A 19,837-nucleotide genomic window follows, 5' to 3' on the forward strand; every position below is an offset into this window, starting at 1 on the left:
CTTTTCCTTTTCCTTTTCCTTTTCCTTTTCCTTTTCCTTTTCCTTTTCCTTTTCCTTTTCCTTTTCCTTTTCCTTTTCTTTTTTTTTCTTTTTTTTTCTTTTTCTTTTTCTTTTTCTTTTTCTTTTTCTTTTTCTTTTTCTTTTTCTTTTTCTTTTTCTTTTTCTTTTTCTTTTTCTCTTTTTCTTTTTCTTTTTCTTTTTCTTTTTCTTTTTCTTTTTCTTTTTCTTTTTCTTTTTCTTTTTCTTTTTCTTTCTTTTTCTTTTTCTTTTGTCTTGAGAATGGAAATTTAAGCACTTCGATAACATATATGTTGTATAATATATGGGGTTCTAAGGGAGGGGCAGCAAAATGCACAAGGTAAACTTTTTAGGTAATCTGAGAGAAGAAAAATCTATACTTAATCTGTGTAAGGAGTGCTTCTGCATGTGTTTGCGTATGCATAAAAATTCATGTAAGTGCATGTAAAAATGTAGAACCGAAAAAGGAAACCTATTAGAGTTAGCAAGAGCATCCCTTCATGTCTAGGAAGTGTCAGAATTGAGGGTCATTAACACAGATTACTTGAATTCATAAAAAGTGAGCCATAAATTTAAAAAAAAAAACAAAAACCACAACATTTGAAATAAGAATGCTTTTATGAATTATGTTTAAAATGCTTTCTGTTCCTTTATGCTATTAAGTGTTTGGAATAGTCCCTCTGGTATAATTAGGTCTCCCAGCATGATACCAGAGTCCATTGCAAAACTGAAGTAAATAGCTTGAGGAGGATTGTTGCAGTGCAAAAGAGGTCTTCCACTAGATGAGACAGGAGCATATTTTGCTATCTTTTTATGTGAAGTCATGCTGTTCAGCATGCAACTCTTGTTTCTCCTTGGCTTTTTCATCTGATATGAATTACAGTAACTTCTGCTGGTCAGAAGGATATATCTGCATCTACTGGAAAATTTTAGTTTTACTGATAACTTGTTCTGTAACCTTCATTTTAAACTGTTCTCTATCTTGGGAGAAGAAAATGAACAGATTATGTTGTTAGCAATATGTACTTCAAGATTCTACCATGAATGTTGGATAAAAAAATGACAGTGATTTAAATATCATTCAAAAGCATGTCTTTTTTTATTTAAAGGAAATCTGTAAGTTCAAAATGCATTTTGATTCTGACATTTTTTATAAAACTAGTATTTCAGAACAATTCAAACTTCTGATTTTAAGAAAAAATATGATGTCTTAAGCTTTGGTTGGCCAATATAAAGTTGTTTGAAATTAAAACAGTCTGAAAATTCAGAAAGAGGATGTTTTTTTACATTATGAGACACATTCATTTCTATTTTTTTTCAGGTCTACTTCTGTCAAAACTGGCCATTATTGAAAAGTTCTGACTTTTACAGAGGAGTTTTGTCTGCCTATGTGCAGAAAGTGTGTCTCATTTTCAGAAATAGAAGACCAGCTGGGGTAAGTGGAGAGGCAGGAAGGACTTTATCTCCCTAAAGGAGAAGCTCTTATGCTTGTTTCCTGTTTTCAAACACAATGGCAATCTGCAGTTTGTCAAGTTTATTTGCAGAGGGAAGATTTTAGAAGAGGGTTACTTTTACAAGTTAAAAAAAATTGGGTATGCTCTGGAAAACCTCTGGAGGCGAAATTGGGAATTTTGTATGTCTAGAAGCCTAAAGAAGATGAATGGACATGTAGTTTGCTCAGACAATTTTGCTCCAAGGATTATGCAGATGTAGTGTGGAGATGCCCTTACTGAATATATGAGTAAAATTTTTAATGAGATACAGAAATTTTGGGGGTTTTAAGCCTCTTTTATCTTTGAGAGCAGGTTGCTCTCTCTGGAGAACAAGTGGACAATGAACCAGACACAGGATGGAAATGGAGCTATGTGGTGTTACCCAAGCCTTAGAAGTTTAGGGAAGCATTGGGCTCATCACCAAATGTCTCATTACCACATCAGCTGGATGACATCACTTCTGACTACTTGGTACATAAAAGACAGGATTAAATAAGATTGAGATACAACTCTTATATTTTCATTGGAAGACAAATCTACTTAGAAAGTTAAAATAGAGTGAACTGCAAAGAGACTGTACTCTTTTGTACATGACCAAAATTTAGTGGGGCTTTCACTAGACTGGTCTTCCTTTTCTGTAGAAAGGGCCAGAAGGTTGGTAGCACTAAAGATTTTGTAGAACATAGGAAAAGAACAAATAAATCAGAAAAGGAGAAAGTTTTAACAGTAAATAAATACGTGATCCAAGGCAGAAGAGGAGTAAATGGGCATGACCAAGAAATAAAGAAATAAAGCCAACTTTTAACAAGTAAGCCATCTGAGGACTAGACTCAAAAGAGCAATGACATTAAAATAGAAAAGTAGAAAGGACTTTAAAATGTAGTTCAGTCACATATATTGAAAAGAAATTTTGTAAAAAGACAAAAGAGAGGAGGTAAAAAGATTACATAAAAGAGGACATGCAATAAATAGTTCATGAATTCCATTTTCCCAAGTTTAAAAAATTTAATAATCTATTGCATAGTTATGAAGTGAAGCGTAATTTCATTTGAAAATATGTTGTCTTATTTTCATGTATCTTGTCTCACAAAATTTTTGATTGAGAACCCAGCTATTGTACATGGTTACAATGCTATTGTTTTTGATACACACTGACCTCAAACCCAGAAATCACAAATTTTGCACCACTGTGGTGTAGGTAAAGAGTCACTCCAAACCCTACTAATGTAACTAAAAGTAATTTGTGAGAGAGTTAAGAAAATCAAGCTATGCTGCCTACTGTACCCTTACTTTCCTTCAGAACTACCTTTTCCTCTCCATTTCAGTCCACAGCAGTAAAAGCAGATGGACCAAACTACACATCTCAGAAATATGAGATGCTATTTTTCACACCGTTACTTCAGAAACTTTATATTTTGTAAACAAAATGAGGAAACAACACTCATAATTTCTTATGTGTGTTGCATTGGAATGGTTTGGGGTTTTGTTCACTGTATCTTTTCTTATGACAGAAAGAAACTCCATTTTAGAATGTGTTATGAGAGTTGGCATTAGAACAGGAACCAAGTGCTCATGATTGTCTCACCACACAGAGAGATGTAATGTGACTAAACTGTTCTGTCTATATTCTGCCTGCATTTGCCAGAGAATAAAATACATACACCATTGTAACATAATGTCAGCAACTGAAGTAGAAAAGAATGGCTAAAGCTGAACAAAGTCTCCAGCATTCACCCTCCCGCTGTTTGATACCTTGATAAAGTAACTTTCATTTTCCTTTGGCAGTAATTGTAACTGTAAAATGCATCAGATGCCCTGCATGAGAATTTGAAAAGCATTATGGATGTTATAACAAGTGGGAAACAGTAAAAAGAATGAGGAATAATTTGAAGGACTGGTGAGTGAGCAACTCTGTGCAAGTTTATTATTTTGTGAAGTTCCTTTTCCCGCTTCTCACCATAAAGTCACTTCTGAAACAGTAATACTGGTGCAATCACATGGCAGAGATTAAAAAGACAAAAGAGTAGTCAGTTTCTTTCAAGTGTTAATGTAAATTAGCTTTTACATTTCATTTTCAGATGGCTAAAGAGGTAAAGTAAAAAATTATCTTCCATCCTTAATAAATGACCTGCAGCTTAGAAGTCTTGATTTTGTTTATTCAAGATTTTGCTGTGCATCTTTCCAATTAGAAAACATCTTTTTTTTTTTTTTTTTTTAAGACAGAATAAGTGTCCACAGTTTATGGTTAAAAATACACTAAATTCCAATTAAAATACTTAATCACAGAATTATGCTAAAAATTTTAATTCAAAATAATGGTGAAATTCACCGGTAGTATGTTTCTGGGTCTGAAGCAGCTGTATATACAGAGGGCTGATCCAACTAGAAGTAGCTGCTAATGAAATTGATATGTTGAAGGAGCCACAAGTAATGCTGTAATGTGGCCATAAATCACACTGCTTACTCTCATTCTGCCCACAGGGGATGTGAAAATAGGCAACTGTATGAACTGGCAGCTGCCCTCCATGGTAGGTCAGTCACAGCAGCTCCACAAACTTGTTTAATCTTTGAAGATGAGATCAGCAATTTTCACCCTATGCCCCATCTTAATTTCTGGAATACTCCAAATGAGAGAAACAGCATTCAACTGCTTTTATGATTAAACATAGGAAGAATTTAACCTGTTGATCCTATTACGAGAAGTAGTTCATAAAGACTGCAACATGCTTAACTCTTGGTTAAAAATCCCTACTCCTAGCCAACAGTTTCAAAGAAGTCTTTAGTTTTATTTATAGGGTGTTTTTTTTAATTCATAGAATAATCATTGAAATGTTATTTCTTCACTACTCTTAGCTTTCTTCGTTCATGTAGCACAGCTTTATATGCTTTCTGCTTTGCCCTTTTCTCAAAAGTAGCTGGGGTCCTCCAAACAATCTCTAAAATTCTTACTTAAAAAAAAAAAAAAACAAGCTTAAAACAAACAGTTTTCAAAGTTTCAGTTCTGATGTACATGACTGTACTGTTTGTATTTTGCAATGCAACACTAAAAGTCATGGCTTTTTTTTTTTGTTGTTTGTTTGTTTGGTTGGGTTTTTTTTTGAGAAGGAACAAGCTAACTTTCTGCACTTTTCATTTGCTCCTTTTTTGAGTTTAGCTTATGTATCTCTTTATGAGATTTTGAATTTCTATATATGAATGAGAACTAGACTCTTACTCTCATTTGCATTTTCAAAATTAGTCTATAATATAAATTAATTGGTACCTTTACAGAGTTTGCACTTTTTCCAGCTCTGCAAACAGATGCATTTTAAAGCCACATGTGAATCTCTATTATGATGTGAGCAAGAACATAGCTTTTGCAATGATAGGCTGGCCTCATCTTTATGTAACTTGGGATCATTTTTGTCATCTGTTGGAACTCCTTTATGGGTAGTGATAAAGTTTGTCTCTTTAAAAATTAATACAGCTGTGGAAAGCAGCAATTCCATAAAAATGCAGTCAATGAAGTATTATGGCAACCCTAAATTTACATTAGTTTATAATATGTGATTCATGAAAATCTCTTGCTTCTGTGAGGTTTAGATACTCTAGATATTGTCTATTAAAATAACAAAGAAGACCTATGATTTTGAGGAGAAATGGAGTCAAAAACAAAGCAAATTAATAACATCCAGGATTATATAAATTATTTGCTTTTTAAAGTTACATTAAAGCAGAACACCTCTAGAGTGTACATGCATATACATATAATTAAATACAAATGTAAGTACATATATATGTGTAGGTGTATTGGTGTAGGTATATGTCTAGAATATTAAGTAGGGTCAATCAAGAGTTTTTGCTATTATTATCTCTAGGCACTTCATTTACCTTCAAAAGTGTTTAAGTGCCTGAAGTATAATGTGTCAAAGGCAAAAGTGTTCTGCTAAAGATTGTTTAATTTTCACTATGTCTGCAAATCAATTGGTAGTTCATTGGTGATTTAGTGCAAGACTCTGCTCACGGTAAATTATTATGGGGACGATCTCATTTGGACATATCTAACAGATGGGCATGTTTCTAGTTGAAAAAATTTAAAAGTGTTGACTACAAGTTACTTGCTTGGGAAATAATCTTAAAAATGCCTGAGCCAACTTGAAAATGTTTAGACACCATGGTGATTTAGACTCAGTGAAAATTAATTTGGCATATGCATTTAAACAGTTTGTTTATTTCTTTCAGGTAGACACACCTTCCTGATAGCCAAGGTGTCTTTTAAAATTGTAGTCATGAAGTCAGTAAGTATCAGTCTTCTGGACCATGAAATATAATATCATTTTTTAACCTTCCTCTCTCCTAAACATTTCTATGTACTAAAACGGTGGCTATCCTTTAGAGGTGCGGTAATTTCTTTTCATGACTGTCACATATTTTGACTTGATGAAAAAATAAAACTTTCAATTTTTTTTTACTGTGTAAATAGCCTAATTTATCACATATTATTTATCATTTGTGTTGGAGTAGAATGAAGCAACTGTTATTGAGCTGTTGAGGAAGAGTTGATGAGAATTTGGATTTTATTGGCAGCTAAATGCAAGATATTAACAATGTACATATTTTGGAGACATTAAGTTAGATTGTATTGCTCTGGTTTAGTGCAGGGATTGTTTGCTTTTAATCTCCAGTTAGGTGTGAGCGATGTATTTTGAATATGAAGATATGAAAAACTTTCATAAGGAACAAACCTGATACTTGTACAGATCTTAATCATTCTTGATCTTAATTTTATAGTGTTCACATCTATGAGGTTGTAGGAAAAAGCTATTCTGGAAAGTGTTCTGAGGCATCTAGTAAGATAGTACAAAATTAAGTAAATGTGAGCATCAGGATTTATGTCATTATGGAAACTAGCAGATGTACATTTTGCAAGATATTGAAAAAAATACATCAGAAATGCTGTAACCTATTTGTTCCCATGCTTAATAAAATATGAGTAACAATGGGAATAATATCAAGCACTTTTCAAATAAGAATAAGTCAGACAAGAGAGTCCAGGATAACACTTTTCTTACCTTCATTTTCCTGACTCTCTGAAGGCTGTATATGGTACAGAAAATTGATAGGTAAGAATAAAAACGCTGCTCTATAACAGAATTCAAGTTGAAGTATTAATTGACCTAAGAAAAGCACACATGTAACTGCCTTTCCTATAACTGATCTTCTGTGTTGCTATAAACTTGCTATCAATTATCATACCTATTTTAATGATTTAATAGAAAAAATAACATTTAAGTAATATATAAAAACATATGTATCTAATGTATGTGTATAGGCACATTTTAAGTGAAAAAATTTCTTATTTAAAAATACTGTGTCCATTATGGACTGATATTGTATCATACATATAAAGGTGACTACTGGACTTCTTGGGGGCAGGTAATGTTCTTTTCCTATGTTTTCTACTCTTAGGCTGCTGGAATTATGCATCTAAATAATTTTTCATTGAAGTGGTACTAACCAACCAGATTTACATGAGGTAAAGCTTTAACTTCCTGGTAAACCTACTAACACTGATAATTAGGGTGGAGTGAGATAGGTCACAAAAAGAGGTATACAGGACAAATGAAGGTTTTGGAATCTAACCCTTTGTTTTATGAGAGATTGGTCTGTTCAATAGGACTGCTATCTCTTTTGAAGACTGAAAATTATGTCAAAGCATCTTTATGTGTGTTCTCTCGTGTGATTAGTTAATTTATATTATTTTGGGAAAAAAAAGTGTTTTATCTTAAACTCAGTATGATCTCTTGTGTTTTATTTATATATTTTAGAGATTCTTAGAATTTATGCAGAAATCTGGTAGGGGAAAATAGACAAACCAAACCAAACCAAACCAATGGAAACAACCCTCTCTCCATGCTGTAGTTTCAAAATAGATGCTTGCAGTTGTTAGTGTGATTTAAAAGATAATCCTCAATTTACACTCAGCTGCATGATATTAGCAACTAAGGTGTATATTGAGGCATTCAGAAAGCTGTCTTCTTTTAATAAAAAAATATAAAATATTCTGCATTTAATAGATTAGATTAAGTAAACATCCCAGATGGGCTTTAATGTAACAAATAATAGTATTTTTTTTTTAATTATACTTCTCAGTGTAATTTGAAAAATCCCTTTTATGCCTACATATAAAAAAATCTCAAACAGATTTACCTTTTATCTATTTAATTGCAATTCCTGACTTAGATCTGTGTTCCCAGCCAACTACAGAAGAAACACTTGAGAAATCCCATTCTTAAAAAACATTTAAATGAAGAAAAGGGTTTTTTTCGGACATCTAAAACTGCACATAAAGGAACATAATTACATGGTTTCAGAAAACAACTGTGCATTAACTTGAAATAAACAGTGACACCAATGTTAGCACTTTTAACACATAATCTATCCAATATTAAACTGTTTAATTTAAAGTCTGGCATATTTTAGTTGTAATGAAGGCTATAATACACATATGCCTCTATTTGACATGTTCCCTCTGAAAAAGACGCAGGGGTTCCTGATATTGGTGCTGTTAATTAGTTCCAGCTATTCCAGTCCTCGGTACCAGCTTCACTTGCTGTAGGCTTCAATATGGTCCCATAAACATGAGAAGGGTCTCACTGCATGTCCTATTCTATAGCATGTCTTAAAACAAGGAAAACTATTTGGTGGTTGGTAGCTTCAAAGGCTCCTAAGGGAATAAATTAGGTGCCTATAAACTGGCATTGTGCATAGGAATTCTATTTACTGTGGCTCTGAAAACAAGTTGCACATGATTGTGAATAGTAACATGTTTATATCAAAGGATGTATAGAGGGGTGTATGTTGGTATCAAGAGGTTCACACACTGGCTGAAGCAACATGCTGTTTCAGAATGTAAGTGATAATTTTGGTTTTCAGATGTGAAGCCATGAAAGATGAAAGAATTTAATGTCCAGTCAGAGGGACAGCATGTCTAATCAGGCAGACCATATCCCATTGTATTGCCTTGCAGTGTAAGCAAAAGTGCAGATGTAAGCAACCCAGGACCATTATGCTTTTGTTCACAGATTGTGGTGTTAGCTGAAAATCTAATGAAATAAAAGTAAGGAAAATTAATGCATCAAAAGTATTTAGTGTAGGTATGAGTCAGGGACTTTTAATGCTAGTTTCAAGCACAAATTTAGAGATGCGCAGGTCTCTGTTTTGGGGGAGGGGATGTTTTGGGGCTTTCTGTCTTTTTTTTTTTTTTTTTTGTCCTTTTAATGTACACAGATAATGGGAAATAATAAATTTGTTGCAATAAAGTAGCCAGGCAAACAGTTTTGCAATGAGTAATTTCAAAGAGATGGATAGGGGAGGAACATTTAACACAACCCAGGTCGGAACATTCCATTTGGCAAGATGACTGTCATTCCAAGGCTATCATTTCAATGTCCATTGCTCCAGCAGCTGAACTTATTATGACATATCTATGGAGTAGAGCTGTTCTAGTATTCTAGGAAGTAGTAGGAAATTGAGTTTAAATGAGTTTGTAGTCAGCTTAAAACTGCATCTCCAAAATTTAGACCAATTAGTTGATGAATCCTAAAGTTCTGTACAGTGATATAAAAGTCACCCGTCCTGCTTACTAATTGCTACATTTGAACTTCTGTCACCTTTCTTCCTATGAAAAATATTGCAGACCAGAATACTGTGGAAGGTCAGCAGGTGGAGGTCGAAGTGAGCTCAAAGGTGACAGACTGACAGTGAGTGGACAGTGGCTCAGTTCTCACAGGACAGAAATAGAAAAATTGTTCATACCTTCCTGTGCCAACAGCAAACACAGGAAGTGTTAGTTACTTTTACTTGCCGACAACACTTATACAAAACTCTAATTTCTTGCAGCACCAAGGCTCAGCTGTTACTTATAGCAGGTGACTCAATGGTTCTGTTTTTCCCAATGTTCTGCCTCAGATTTGTGGTGTCCTAATAAGAAATCAAACTTGTCCACGTCTCAAAAGAAAAGAAAAAATAAGAAAGGAAGTAGGGGATCCTGTTTAGGTTAGAAGAGTTTTGTAGCTGAAGAAAAATGGATATGTGTGGATATGTCAAGTGATTATTTAGCTGAGGTTAGACACTGCTGGATGAAAGAGTCTCGCCTGCTTTTACCTGCTATATTTGGCATATTCCTGCCACTTCCCTAACACTAGCTCTATCATCTAACCTCATGTTATCTGAACCAGGGAATATTGATCTTGAGCAACACATCTTTATGATGATTTAGTTCATTAAACTTTCTTCTTCTGGGTTCAAAAGACAGTAGGAAAAACATAAGAGATCACACTTAGCAGGGAACAGAGAGGAAAGAAGAAAAAGAGTGATACTTGATACTCCCTTTTCTGTAGCCTGAGATCTTATCTGCAATATTAAAATGTTCTGTAAACCTTAAATTTGTGAATTATTTGAAATCTTCACAAAAATGTTACAGGTGTTTTCTATCTGGGCTTCCATAAAGCCTTTGACATGGTCCCCCACAACATTATTCTTTCTAAATTGCAGAGAGAGAGATCTGATAAGTGAACTGTTAGGTCCATGATGAATTGGTTGGGCAGTCACATCCCGTGTGCAGTTGTCAATGTCTCAGTGCTCCAATGAACATTAGTGACAGGCAGTGTCCCTCCAGAGTTTTCACTGGGACCAGTGTCATTTAATATATTAATTAATTACATAGACCAAGGGCTCAAGGGTAGCCTCAGCAAACTTGTAGATGACTCCAAGAGAGTAATGTGATTGACACTTCTAAATGACAGGATGCCATCCAGAGAGATTTGGACAAGCCTGAGAATTTTGCCCACAGGGATCTCATGAGGATTTACAAGACTAAGTTCAAGGGGGCTGCACCTGTATCAAGGCAACACCCCATATCAACACAGGCTGAGGCAGGAATGGATTGAGGAACCCTGTTGAGAAGGATCTGAGGGTGCTCGTGGATGAGGGATTGGACATGACCCAGCAATGTGCACTCACAGAAAGCCAAACACATTCTGGTCTTCATCGAAACCATCTTGGCCACCAAGGTGAGAGACCACCTGGAATGGTGCATGGGGATCTCTGGGATCCCCAGAACAGGAACAGCATTGAGATGATGGAACAAGTCCAGAGTAGGCCATGAAAAAGATTAGAGGGATGTAGCGCATTTCCGATGGGGAAAGGCTGAAAGAATTGGAATTGTTCACCCTGGAGAAGAGAAGGCTTCAGTGCTACCTGATTGCAGCTTTCCAGTACCTGGAGGCACCCAATAAGAAATAGGGAGAGAGACTATTCACAAGAGTCTGTAGTGACAGGACAAGGGGGAACTATTTTAAACTGAAAAAGGGTAGGTTTATATTACATATTAGGAAGAAACACTTTAGTTTGAGGATGGTGAGGAACTGAAACAGGATGACCAGAGAAGTAACCCCATTCTTGGAAACATTCACAGCTGGGTTGGATGGAGGGCTGAGCCACCTGATCCATGGCCCATGGCAGGGACCTAGATACCTTTAGGGTCCCTTCCAACCCAAGCTCTTCTATGATTCCATGATATACACAATGCATATATATTAGTTTTGGATGTGATTACTGATCTTTCTTTTATCTTCAGTCTGTAACAAAGAATAATAGTAGTTTTAAATGGATATTTAAATTTTACAGAAATTATACACATTGAGTTTGGAATGAACAACATACAGGGAAATCTTAACAATTCTGTAACATCCATCTTGAAATCAGTAGAGCTGTACAAATTCAAAATAACCTGCTTACAGTACCAGAGCTGTAATAAGTTCCTTGAAGACATCCTTTTTGCTAGGAAGATACTGTCCATATTATATACATAAATAAATGTGTAGATAATGCATAGAATAAGGTAAAAATAATGATTTAAATAAGATTATTTTGATGTTCTAGTGCTTTTCTTTTGAACATTAGAAATATGAAGTTTTAAAGCATCCATTTATACTACTCTTTTAGAGTTCTGCCTTATGCCAAATGCGAAATACTTATAAATACTTCTACATAATTTTCTAATAAAAATACTATACATGTCCTTAACAGACTTCATGCCCAAAAGTGAAAGAAAAAAACCCAATTACTCAAAAATTCTTTGAAAAATATCCTGGAAATATTCATGATTTGGACTACTTAATAAAAAGAGGGTTTTGACTTTTTACTATGATGGCTTAAGAAAATGTTACTAGACATTGAACTTTATATATTTTTATTTATTTCATAACAAATTTTATTGCATCAAAATAATAAAGAATTTAAATTAGGAAAAAAAATCTGTATTTAACAAAGATTCTAACATTTACAAAGATTTTGAAATTCTTTAGTTATAGTGGCTAATGCAAAAAGAAATATTGAAAGTATTCTAGTTGCAGAATTTCTGCCATCATGCTTAGTTTGACTAAAAGAAAATCTAATTCTGCCTTGTAAAATATGAAGTCGTGGATGAAATATTTATTTAAAATGTATGTTTCTCTTAAAGCTAACTCAATAATTCATTTTAAAATAGAGTGCACATTAACAATTAGAATTCTGAAGTTTTGTAAGTTAGCAAGCTAGTTTTTTAAGGTTGTGTCAAAGTCAGAACAGTTATTCATTACTTCTTTTTATAAACATCAGAAACCAGGGAAAATATGCAAAAGAGAAAATATAAATATTTCCTGCTGAAACATGAAAGATAAGAGCTGCTTCTCTTTAGTTGTTTTTACACATCTGTGGATTAATGGTTACTGACATAAGCAAATTCAAAAATAGAAAATATCATGGTTACTGCATTTGGTTCATTTTTTTCCTTTCCTCTTTTTTTTTTTTTTTCATTTTTTTTACCATAAGGCCTAGTTGTTCTTGTAAGAGCTTCCTATAGAAAATAACTAACTATTCTTGAGAACTGCACTTGGGATTCTGTGGTGCTAAAAACACGGTGTAACTAAAAATAATATCAGAATGGAGAGCAGTCTTACTTAAACAAAGTAGTAGTCGTGATGAATATAGATTCCCAGGAGATGCTATAGAAATATTGAACAATGATAATGGAACTTCTAAGAGAATCATTGTATAATTGCTGTTTCAGGAGGTACTACTGCACTCAAAGACAACAGCACAGTAATAAGAAAAGTAATGTTAATGCATATTGTCCAGTGTGTTTTACTGCATGCTCATCTCACTTTTTATTCATGTGTATGCCTTCTACATATATATTTTATTGATGTATTTTATTTATAATAGGTGTTAATACATGTTTAGTCTTGCTATAATCCTCTACACCTAACATTCTTCTAACAAACCCCACTGATCAGCTAAAGAAACACTCTTTTATTCTTATTATTTTCAATAAAAGTGGTATAATGGAAAAATTGTATGCTCTAAATTTAACCATTTTAAATATGCTATGCTGTGTATAAATTGTCATGTGTAGAAATCCTAAAATATGTTAGGTGGTTTTGGTTAGAACTATAAATTTATAAAGTAGCAGTTTGAAGAAATTACTGGTAAAGTAAATAAGACATTGTCCCTTTTCTTAATAGAATCAATGCAAAGATGAAAAATTTGTAGTGAAATACTCATCAGCTGCATGCTGAAGAAGCTTAATGAGATAAAACTGGTAAGACTTACTCATTAAAATTAGCAAAGTAGGTACAGAGGGATGTAATAATATTGACTTGGGTGCCAAAAGGGATTAATTACACAGGACATCTCAGTGCTAACTTTCCTTCTCAAAAATTCTTAATAATTTTACTTGTAGCCTGAGAAAAGTGTTTTACTCAGTGAGGTGTGGTGTTAGTTTTGATTTTATTTGAGGTTTTTTAGGAATTTTTCACTTGAAAAAATACTTGGACTGATTTTATACTCATGTAAGCCTAGAAGATGAAATGAGTAATTTTAAGTGTGAGTAAGGCTGTATTTTCCATTCTGCATGAAGAGAAAATAAAAAAAATATTCATGATACATAATATGTATTTAATTTCTCTTACGTTTTTTGAGATTTGGATAGACAGCTCAGGCTAGGTCATGCTTGAAATTCACCAATTCTTCATTGAGACATGGACTATACCTTAGAACTTTGGCATTCCATCAGTTTAAAAATGTTGAACCTCTTTTTAAAATTTGCTTCTTTCATTATGCTTTGATTAACCTTTATGGATCTTCCTAGCCTCTTTTTCTCATTTTTTGAAATTATATTTTATTTAATCGATTTACTAAATCTGACATAATTGACAGGAGTCTTCCAGTCCTCTCTGGTATTGTTTAAAAATATAGCTACAGCAGTTATTATACTTTAGCACTTCAGTAAGAAGATGATTTTAATGAGAAATTCCATGTTATTGAGTTTTAGAATGCTTTAAACTAACTTTCTCATTCAGTTTTTTAAGTCAATATCAGTTTAACATGATTATTTCCATAAAATTTATCTGAAATTACTCTGCAGTCAGCTCACTTCAGTGGTCTTGATTACTCCCAGTACTAACTTTGCTACACAGCATTTTAGGTCTACCCATAACACTGTTGGAATGGATCCTATTTAGGCATAGCAGAACTAATTTATATATAACTTGATGGCTGCAGAAACAAGTGCACAAATAAGCATTCATATTTCCCCAGGGCTTGAATAGGTTGTGCTGAAAACCCACGTTATGCTTTCACTCTTCTTACTATCAAACTAGTTAAACATGACGGCAGTTTGCTTATTGGTACTGAAAATCACACGTTCTGTCAGAGGTGTTGACTTACCATTTTCCCTTGTGTGCTCTAGACATAGTTATTCCAAGAAACAGTAACACCCTGAGAAGTACATACTGTGATTGCAGTTTGAATAACAGATATACACACATCTGGAAACATCACTAGTGGTGATTCCTCTTCAATTTCTCAATCTTAGCGATATTTTCCTGGGCTTTCATAAAAAACTGCTGTCATATTTGTTGGACTTGACAAACATAATAAATATAATAGTTAAGAAAAAAATGTGGTTTGAGATAGAAAAATTGGGAAGAGATAAAAAATTGAAATAAATTGGGATTTTCATGGAGATTTGTGACCTGCTTTTCATGAGTATATCTATTTTTATAGTGTGTATATTGTATATAGTGTATATAGTGATTTCCAGTTAGAATACTTCATTAATTAGATATACAAGAATGTCCAAAAATATCCCTCATAATCTCAAGTGTTTACGTAGGAAGTGCAGGAATACTTTGACTTTTTCATTACTGTTATTCTAAATAAAGATGATCACTCTCTTCCTCATATTCTTGATTTTATTATATTAGTCTTATTTTCATCCATTTGTTATAAAGGTAAATATAGTATTAAAAGGCACCTAATTTTTTATTCTGGAATCTTCTGGGTTTTTTTTGAAATTATATTTTGTAATTTCTTTCCTTATCTTTCTTTCTTTCTTTCTTTCTTTCTTTCTTTCTTTCTTTCTTTCTTTCTTTCTTTCTTTCTTTCTCTCTCTCTCTCTCTCTTTCTCTCTCTCTCTCTTTTACTTTTAATTTCACTTTAAATTCTACAGGAGAGAACCAGCTAAAAGGTTTTGGCTGCTTTAACACCTTTAACTTTTGGGCTTCTATTTAAGTTGGTTTTTTTCAAAAAAGTTGTAGAAAAGGAACTCCAAGTAGAAGCATATATATGTGCATAATCTTATTTACATCTGTATATACATCCTGACTCTTGAATAAGCATTCTTATGACTGAAATTCAGAAATACAGAATATTTCTTTTTAGAATGGACTAGTCTGGATTTGGGTTCTTGTTCTATTCCACCTTAAAAAAATTACAAAACTACTTTTATTCATTCAAATTCAAATGCTAAAAATTCCCATTACAGTGGTTTTTATATTCCTAGATGCCAATTAAATGTCAACTAAACAGAAGAAAGAGCAACTCAGATCCTTCTTTTTTCTTCATACTAGAAGCCAAAGGACATTTTTTACTGTTTATACCCTTTCTCTTAAGGAAAAATACACAAACTCTACTTCAAAGTAAAACTCATCTTTTCTTGTGTCTCTTATGCTGGTGGACACTCCACGAGCTTAAAGTACAGCATGATGTCATCCTTCTCATCAAATATAAACATTGCATAGACTTAGTATTTCTCAGGCAGTGCCGAAGCACTGGATCATATTCACATCTTTTTTATGCTTGACTCTCCATTGACTCTAGTAAAGTTGGACTAAATGATAATGGTGAACATAATTTTTTCCCTATCTATTCCCATAGAGTTCCTTCCTTACAAATATATTTCAAATTAAATATTTGGCAGACAGGTGATCTGCCAACATTTTTCTTTCTGTGATTATCAGCAAAGTAAATTTTGAATGAAAAGGATTATCCTATTTTCCATATATCTTTTAAAGAAGCATGCTTGGGCTCCTCACATTACACATTGTAGTGTATTGTTCCTTTCTCATCCTTACAAAATATTATTTTATTATTATAAAATATTTTGTAAGAACATTGTAAATTATTTTATTTTATAAAATAAATAAAAATAGTATTTATGCTCTCATGTTTATAAAATAAAATCTAATTATGTTATACTACTTCTCAGAGTGCTCTCAGAGATATTAGCTTCTGGAAATTATTTTGTGAAGATGCATATTAATCACAAGATTATTTTATGTGTATTTTATTGTTTCTCTTAACAATGCCATCATCAATGGCTGATTTTGCAAACCATTGCAGTAAATCATGAAAAGTAAATAACTCTTGAGAATGTTTCTGTTAGTTGTTTCCCATAGCCTAGGGATTTTATGTTTACGTATCTTATGAGAGAAACTCTCTCTGCAGTAAAAAAGTGGAGTACTTAGGTAATCATGATAACTTCTGATGAATTGTGAATATTATTTTTCACTTTATATATTTGAACAAAACTCAGAGAATTATTTTCCTGTTATGCTGTATTTCTCACATCTACTGTAACTCCACATTTTTACTTTTCATTTTAGCAGTTATAAATAGGTGTAAGTTTTTACCCATAAAGGCAAATATAATAATATTCAAAATATATAATATAAAAGTTCATATTGACACAAAACAAACAAACAAACAAACAAACAAACAAACAAACCTGACAGCAAGAACTATCAATACTGATAAGAAAAAGAAGTAAAAAATATTTGTAAAAACATATTTTTCATCATTTTGATGCATTAATTGATTTACATACTTACATACTTAAAGCTGTTTCTTTCTAAAGGTACAAAAAGTTTTGGTAAATTGAACTTAAATTACAAAGATGATACTCTTTATGCAAATGTTATCATCAGCTGTGACAAAAACATGTAGTAACTGATGAGACAGCCATACATGCTGCATTTCTTGATGGTTCCAGTGGGCTTGAAAGAGTAAAGAGTAGCTTATAGCATGGAAAAAGGATTAAAAAGTGGATAAAGATGAAACAAATTAATAAAAGCAGAAACCAATTATTTATGGTACATTGCTGGCAACAGAAATTGTTCCATGAATATTCAGAGCATCTAGTGGCAAGTGCCTCAAATAATAAATTACTTATAAGTTCCCAATCAGCTCAAATCTTTTTGCATTTTACATAAGGGGTTTCTACCTACCAACTCCAGACATCTCCGGAATACTGGCGGTGTACATGTCCTTGGTGAATTTTGGTTCATTGTCATTGATATCGTGGATTTTAATGATAAATTCAGACTCTGGCTCCACTTGTCTTCCAGTTTTTCTGTCTATAGCCTTGGCACGTAGCACATACAGGGACTTTTCTTCTCTGTCCAATTTCTTTGCAGCATGAATATCTCCTGTATTTTCATCTATAATGAACAGACTGCCAGCCCCATCTCCCGTTAATATGTATTTTAAATTTCCATCTCCTTTATCTTGGTCAGTGTGTAGCTTCAGAGAGGTAGAAAAAAGAATTTTATAAATATATGTATTGTTATTACAGATCAAATAATTCAGCATATATGAATAAGTCTGTACAATCTTGACTATAATTGGGGTCAGTAGTGGTTATCTTCTGTCAGTCTGTTGGAAAAATTGAAAATTTTAGGTTCAGTCATACACAAAAAATAGCTGCAAACAAACCCATAAGGACAGAGGAGGATGTAGAGGTTGTACAAATACTATTTAAAATAACAAATTTATAACAAAAAAAATTATTTCTTTGAACAGCTTGACCAGAAACTACCAGAATTCTCCTTTTAGAAGATGACAGGGACTGTAAAGCTCCCAGATTTCTATTTGTAAAATAACTCTTGCCTTGTATTTGCTGGTTGTTGGTAAGGCAATCAGTTACCTTGAAACAAAATAGAAGAAATGAGTTTTAAGGATTAGAGATTCTGAACTTCCCCACATCACCTATAAATGTTCTGATTTAAGTAACTTATATACTTATATTACTAGTTGTACTGTTTTCTTATTTTATTTTTTTAAGGAACATCTTGCCTCTGTTGATTACTTCCTTCTTTCTAGTTCTCTCCACACAGAAGAAATAATTTTCAAGAACACAAGGAGGTAAATGTTCAAAGCATACAGAGGGCTTTAACAATCGTTTTCCTACTCAATCTCTTTGTAAGAGTTCAAAACTCTGTCCCTGTGAACTTATAGGCACTGGTTAATTTGCCATACAGCACCATTATAAAAAAGTGTGTAAAACTAAAATCAAAACAAGACATTGAAGCTGACTCAGGCACTAGAAATTCTCACATAATGCAGTTCTTCAGGAGTCTATTCCTCTTATTTCATTTACATGGACCTGTAGTTCATTTTAATGAGCTTCTGCAGTAAATTTTTCTTATATAAATCCTTACAGTCACATCTGGCCACAAATTTGTGACTTGAGTGCTTCTCAAGCATGTACAGAGAGAATCTTATATTGGCATGTTTTCTACTTCTCTGAATAGAAAAATATAGTATATCAACAACCTGGGAAAATATTGTTCAGTATCAATAATGATATTAATCTAGAGAGTCACTAGAATAATACATTTATTTTTGCCACATCTTGCCTTGTTTCTGTATTCCTGTCAGTGTTTAACTCCATGTTTCATAGCTGAGACATTGAACATTTTTATTATTCTACCCGTATGAAGAACTAGTGCAATAGATTTTTTCCAAATTACTCACTTTAATTTTTCCTCTCTTTTAACACTGTATCATAACACTAGTCACCAAATATTATCTGATTACTTGGTTTTCCAGAGATAAGACTGGATGAGATAACAATCCAAAGTAGGTTATGTCATAGTAAGTTTTAGTACTTACTGTGTTCAGTGTCTATCTGTAATAAATACCTGTGAAAATTATTAAGGATTGCATGGTCATCTGCTGAAAACAGGTTCTGTACATTAAAAGGTGCTGAAGCATAGCAGGCTGTAAGCATAAACATTACGAGCTTGCCAACCTCATTTTGACTGCTCGTATGAGCAGCTCTGCTGGTCATCAACCAGGGTCTACAACCTTTTGAAAGGGACAACAATAAGAAAGTGGTGGGAGCAGTGATCTTTTCTATGCTAACAAATTGTTCCAATAAAAAATCATATCTGCCCATTGCTATTTCTTTACCCGTCTTCCTAACAATATACACACCCTCCAAAATTAGTTTTTTTTTATTTTATCCATCTGTTCAAATTATCTACAAAGATGTCAGTTAACTCAAAATTTGATAAGTATTTTAATCTTCCTATTTGTCTCAAGCTTCTACCAAATAATAGATTTTTCAAGCATGATAAAATTGTGACTAGAATGGGATTTCCTAGCAATGCAGAGTTCTACCACCTATAGACAATTTATTATTATGTTTGCAATCTATCGCTTATCCTAAATGTGACAGTCTCTAATTCCTATATATGTTTTGTTTTGCTCTTCACATTAGAAGAATCTCCATTTATCTGTGAAGCAATTTTGCAACATCATAGCTTGTGAAAAACAAAAGAGACCATCTTCGTATATAAGAATAAATAAAGTAAAATATTATCTGGCATCCTATACAAATAAAATACTTGCATAGAACAGAGCAATCAAGCCATCTTCTTACTATTTAGAATTATATAAATCAAAAATATGCTTTCAACTTCTGAGACAGAGTAACTTCAAATAAGATTCTGAAGGTTTATGCAAAATTAGTATACTGATATACATATATTTGTAAAGAGACACTGCAATGTAATTTTGACCAATCTGTAATATTTTTTGATGATTAGTAATCTTCTATGAACCACTTAAATATTTTGAATTTATAATATAAAACACAATTCCAGCTTTTCAAATGTTAATTATTCTACATAAAGTCTACAGAAAATTGCCTGCAGTAAATCACATGCAAAAATGTGGTA

General features: G+C 32.9%; 1 protein-coding gene across 1 annotated transcript in view; it reads right to left on the minus strand.

Annotated features, from left to right (window-relative positions):
• Window positions 1-19,837, minus strand: part of CDH9 (cadherin 9) — a 95,525-nt gene that overhangs the window by 27,952 nt on the left and 47,736 nt on the right. The window contains exon 3 of the mRNA XM_021552327.4: window positions 17,102-17,396. Coding sequence (XP_021408002.1) covers window positions 17,102-17,396 — 295 coding nt within the window. The remainder of the gene's footprint in view (window positions 1-17,101; window positions 17,397-19,837) is intronic.

The sequence above is a fragment of the Lonchura striata genome, chromosome 2 (genome assembly GCF_050655825.1).
Source record: "Lonchura striata isolate lonStrDom1 chromosome 2, ASM5065582v1, whole genome shotgun sequence".
NCBI classification, from domain to species: Eukaryota; Metazoa; Chordata; class Aves; order Passeriformes; family Estrildidae; genus Lonchura; species Lonchura striata.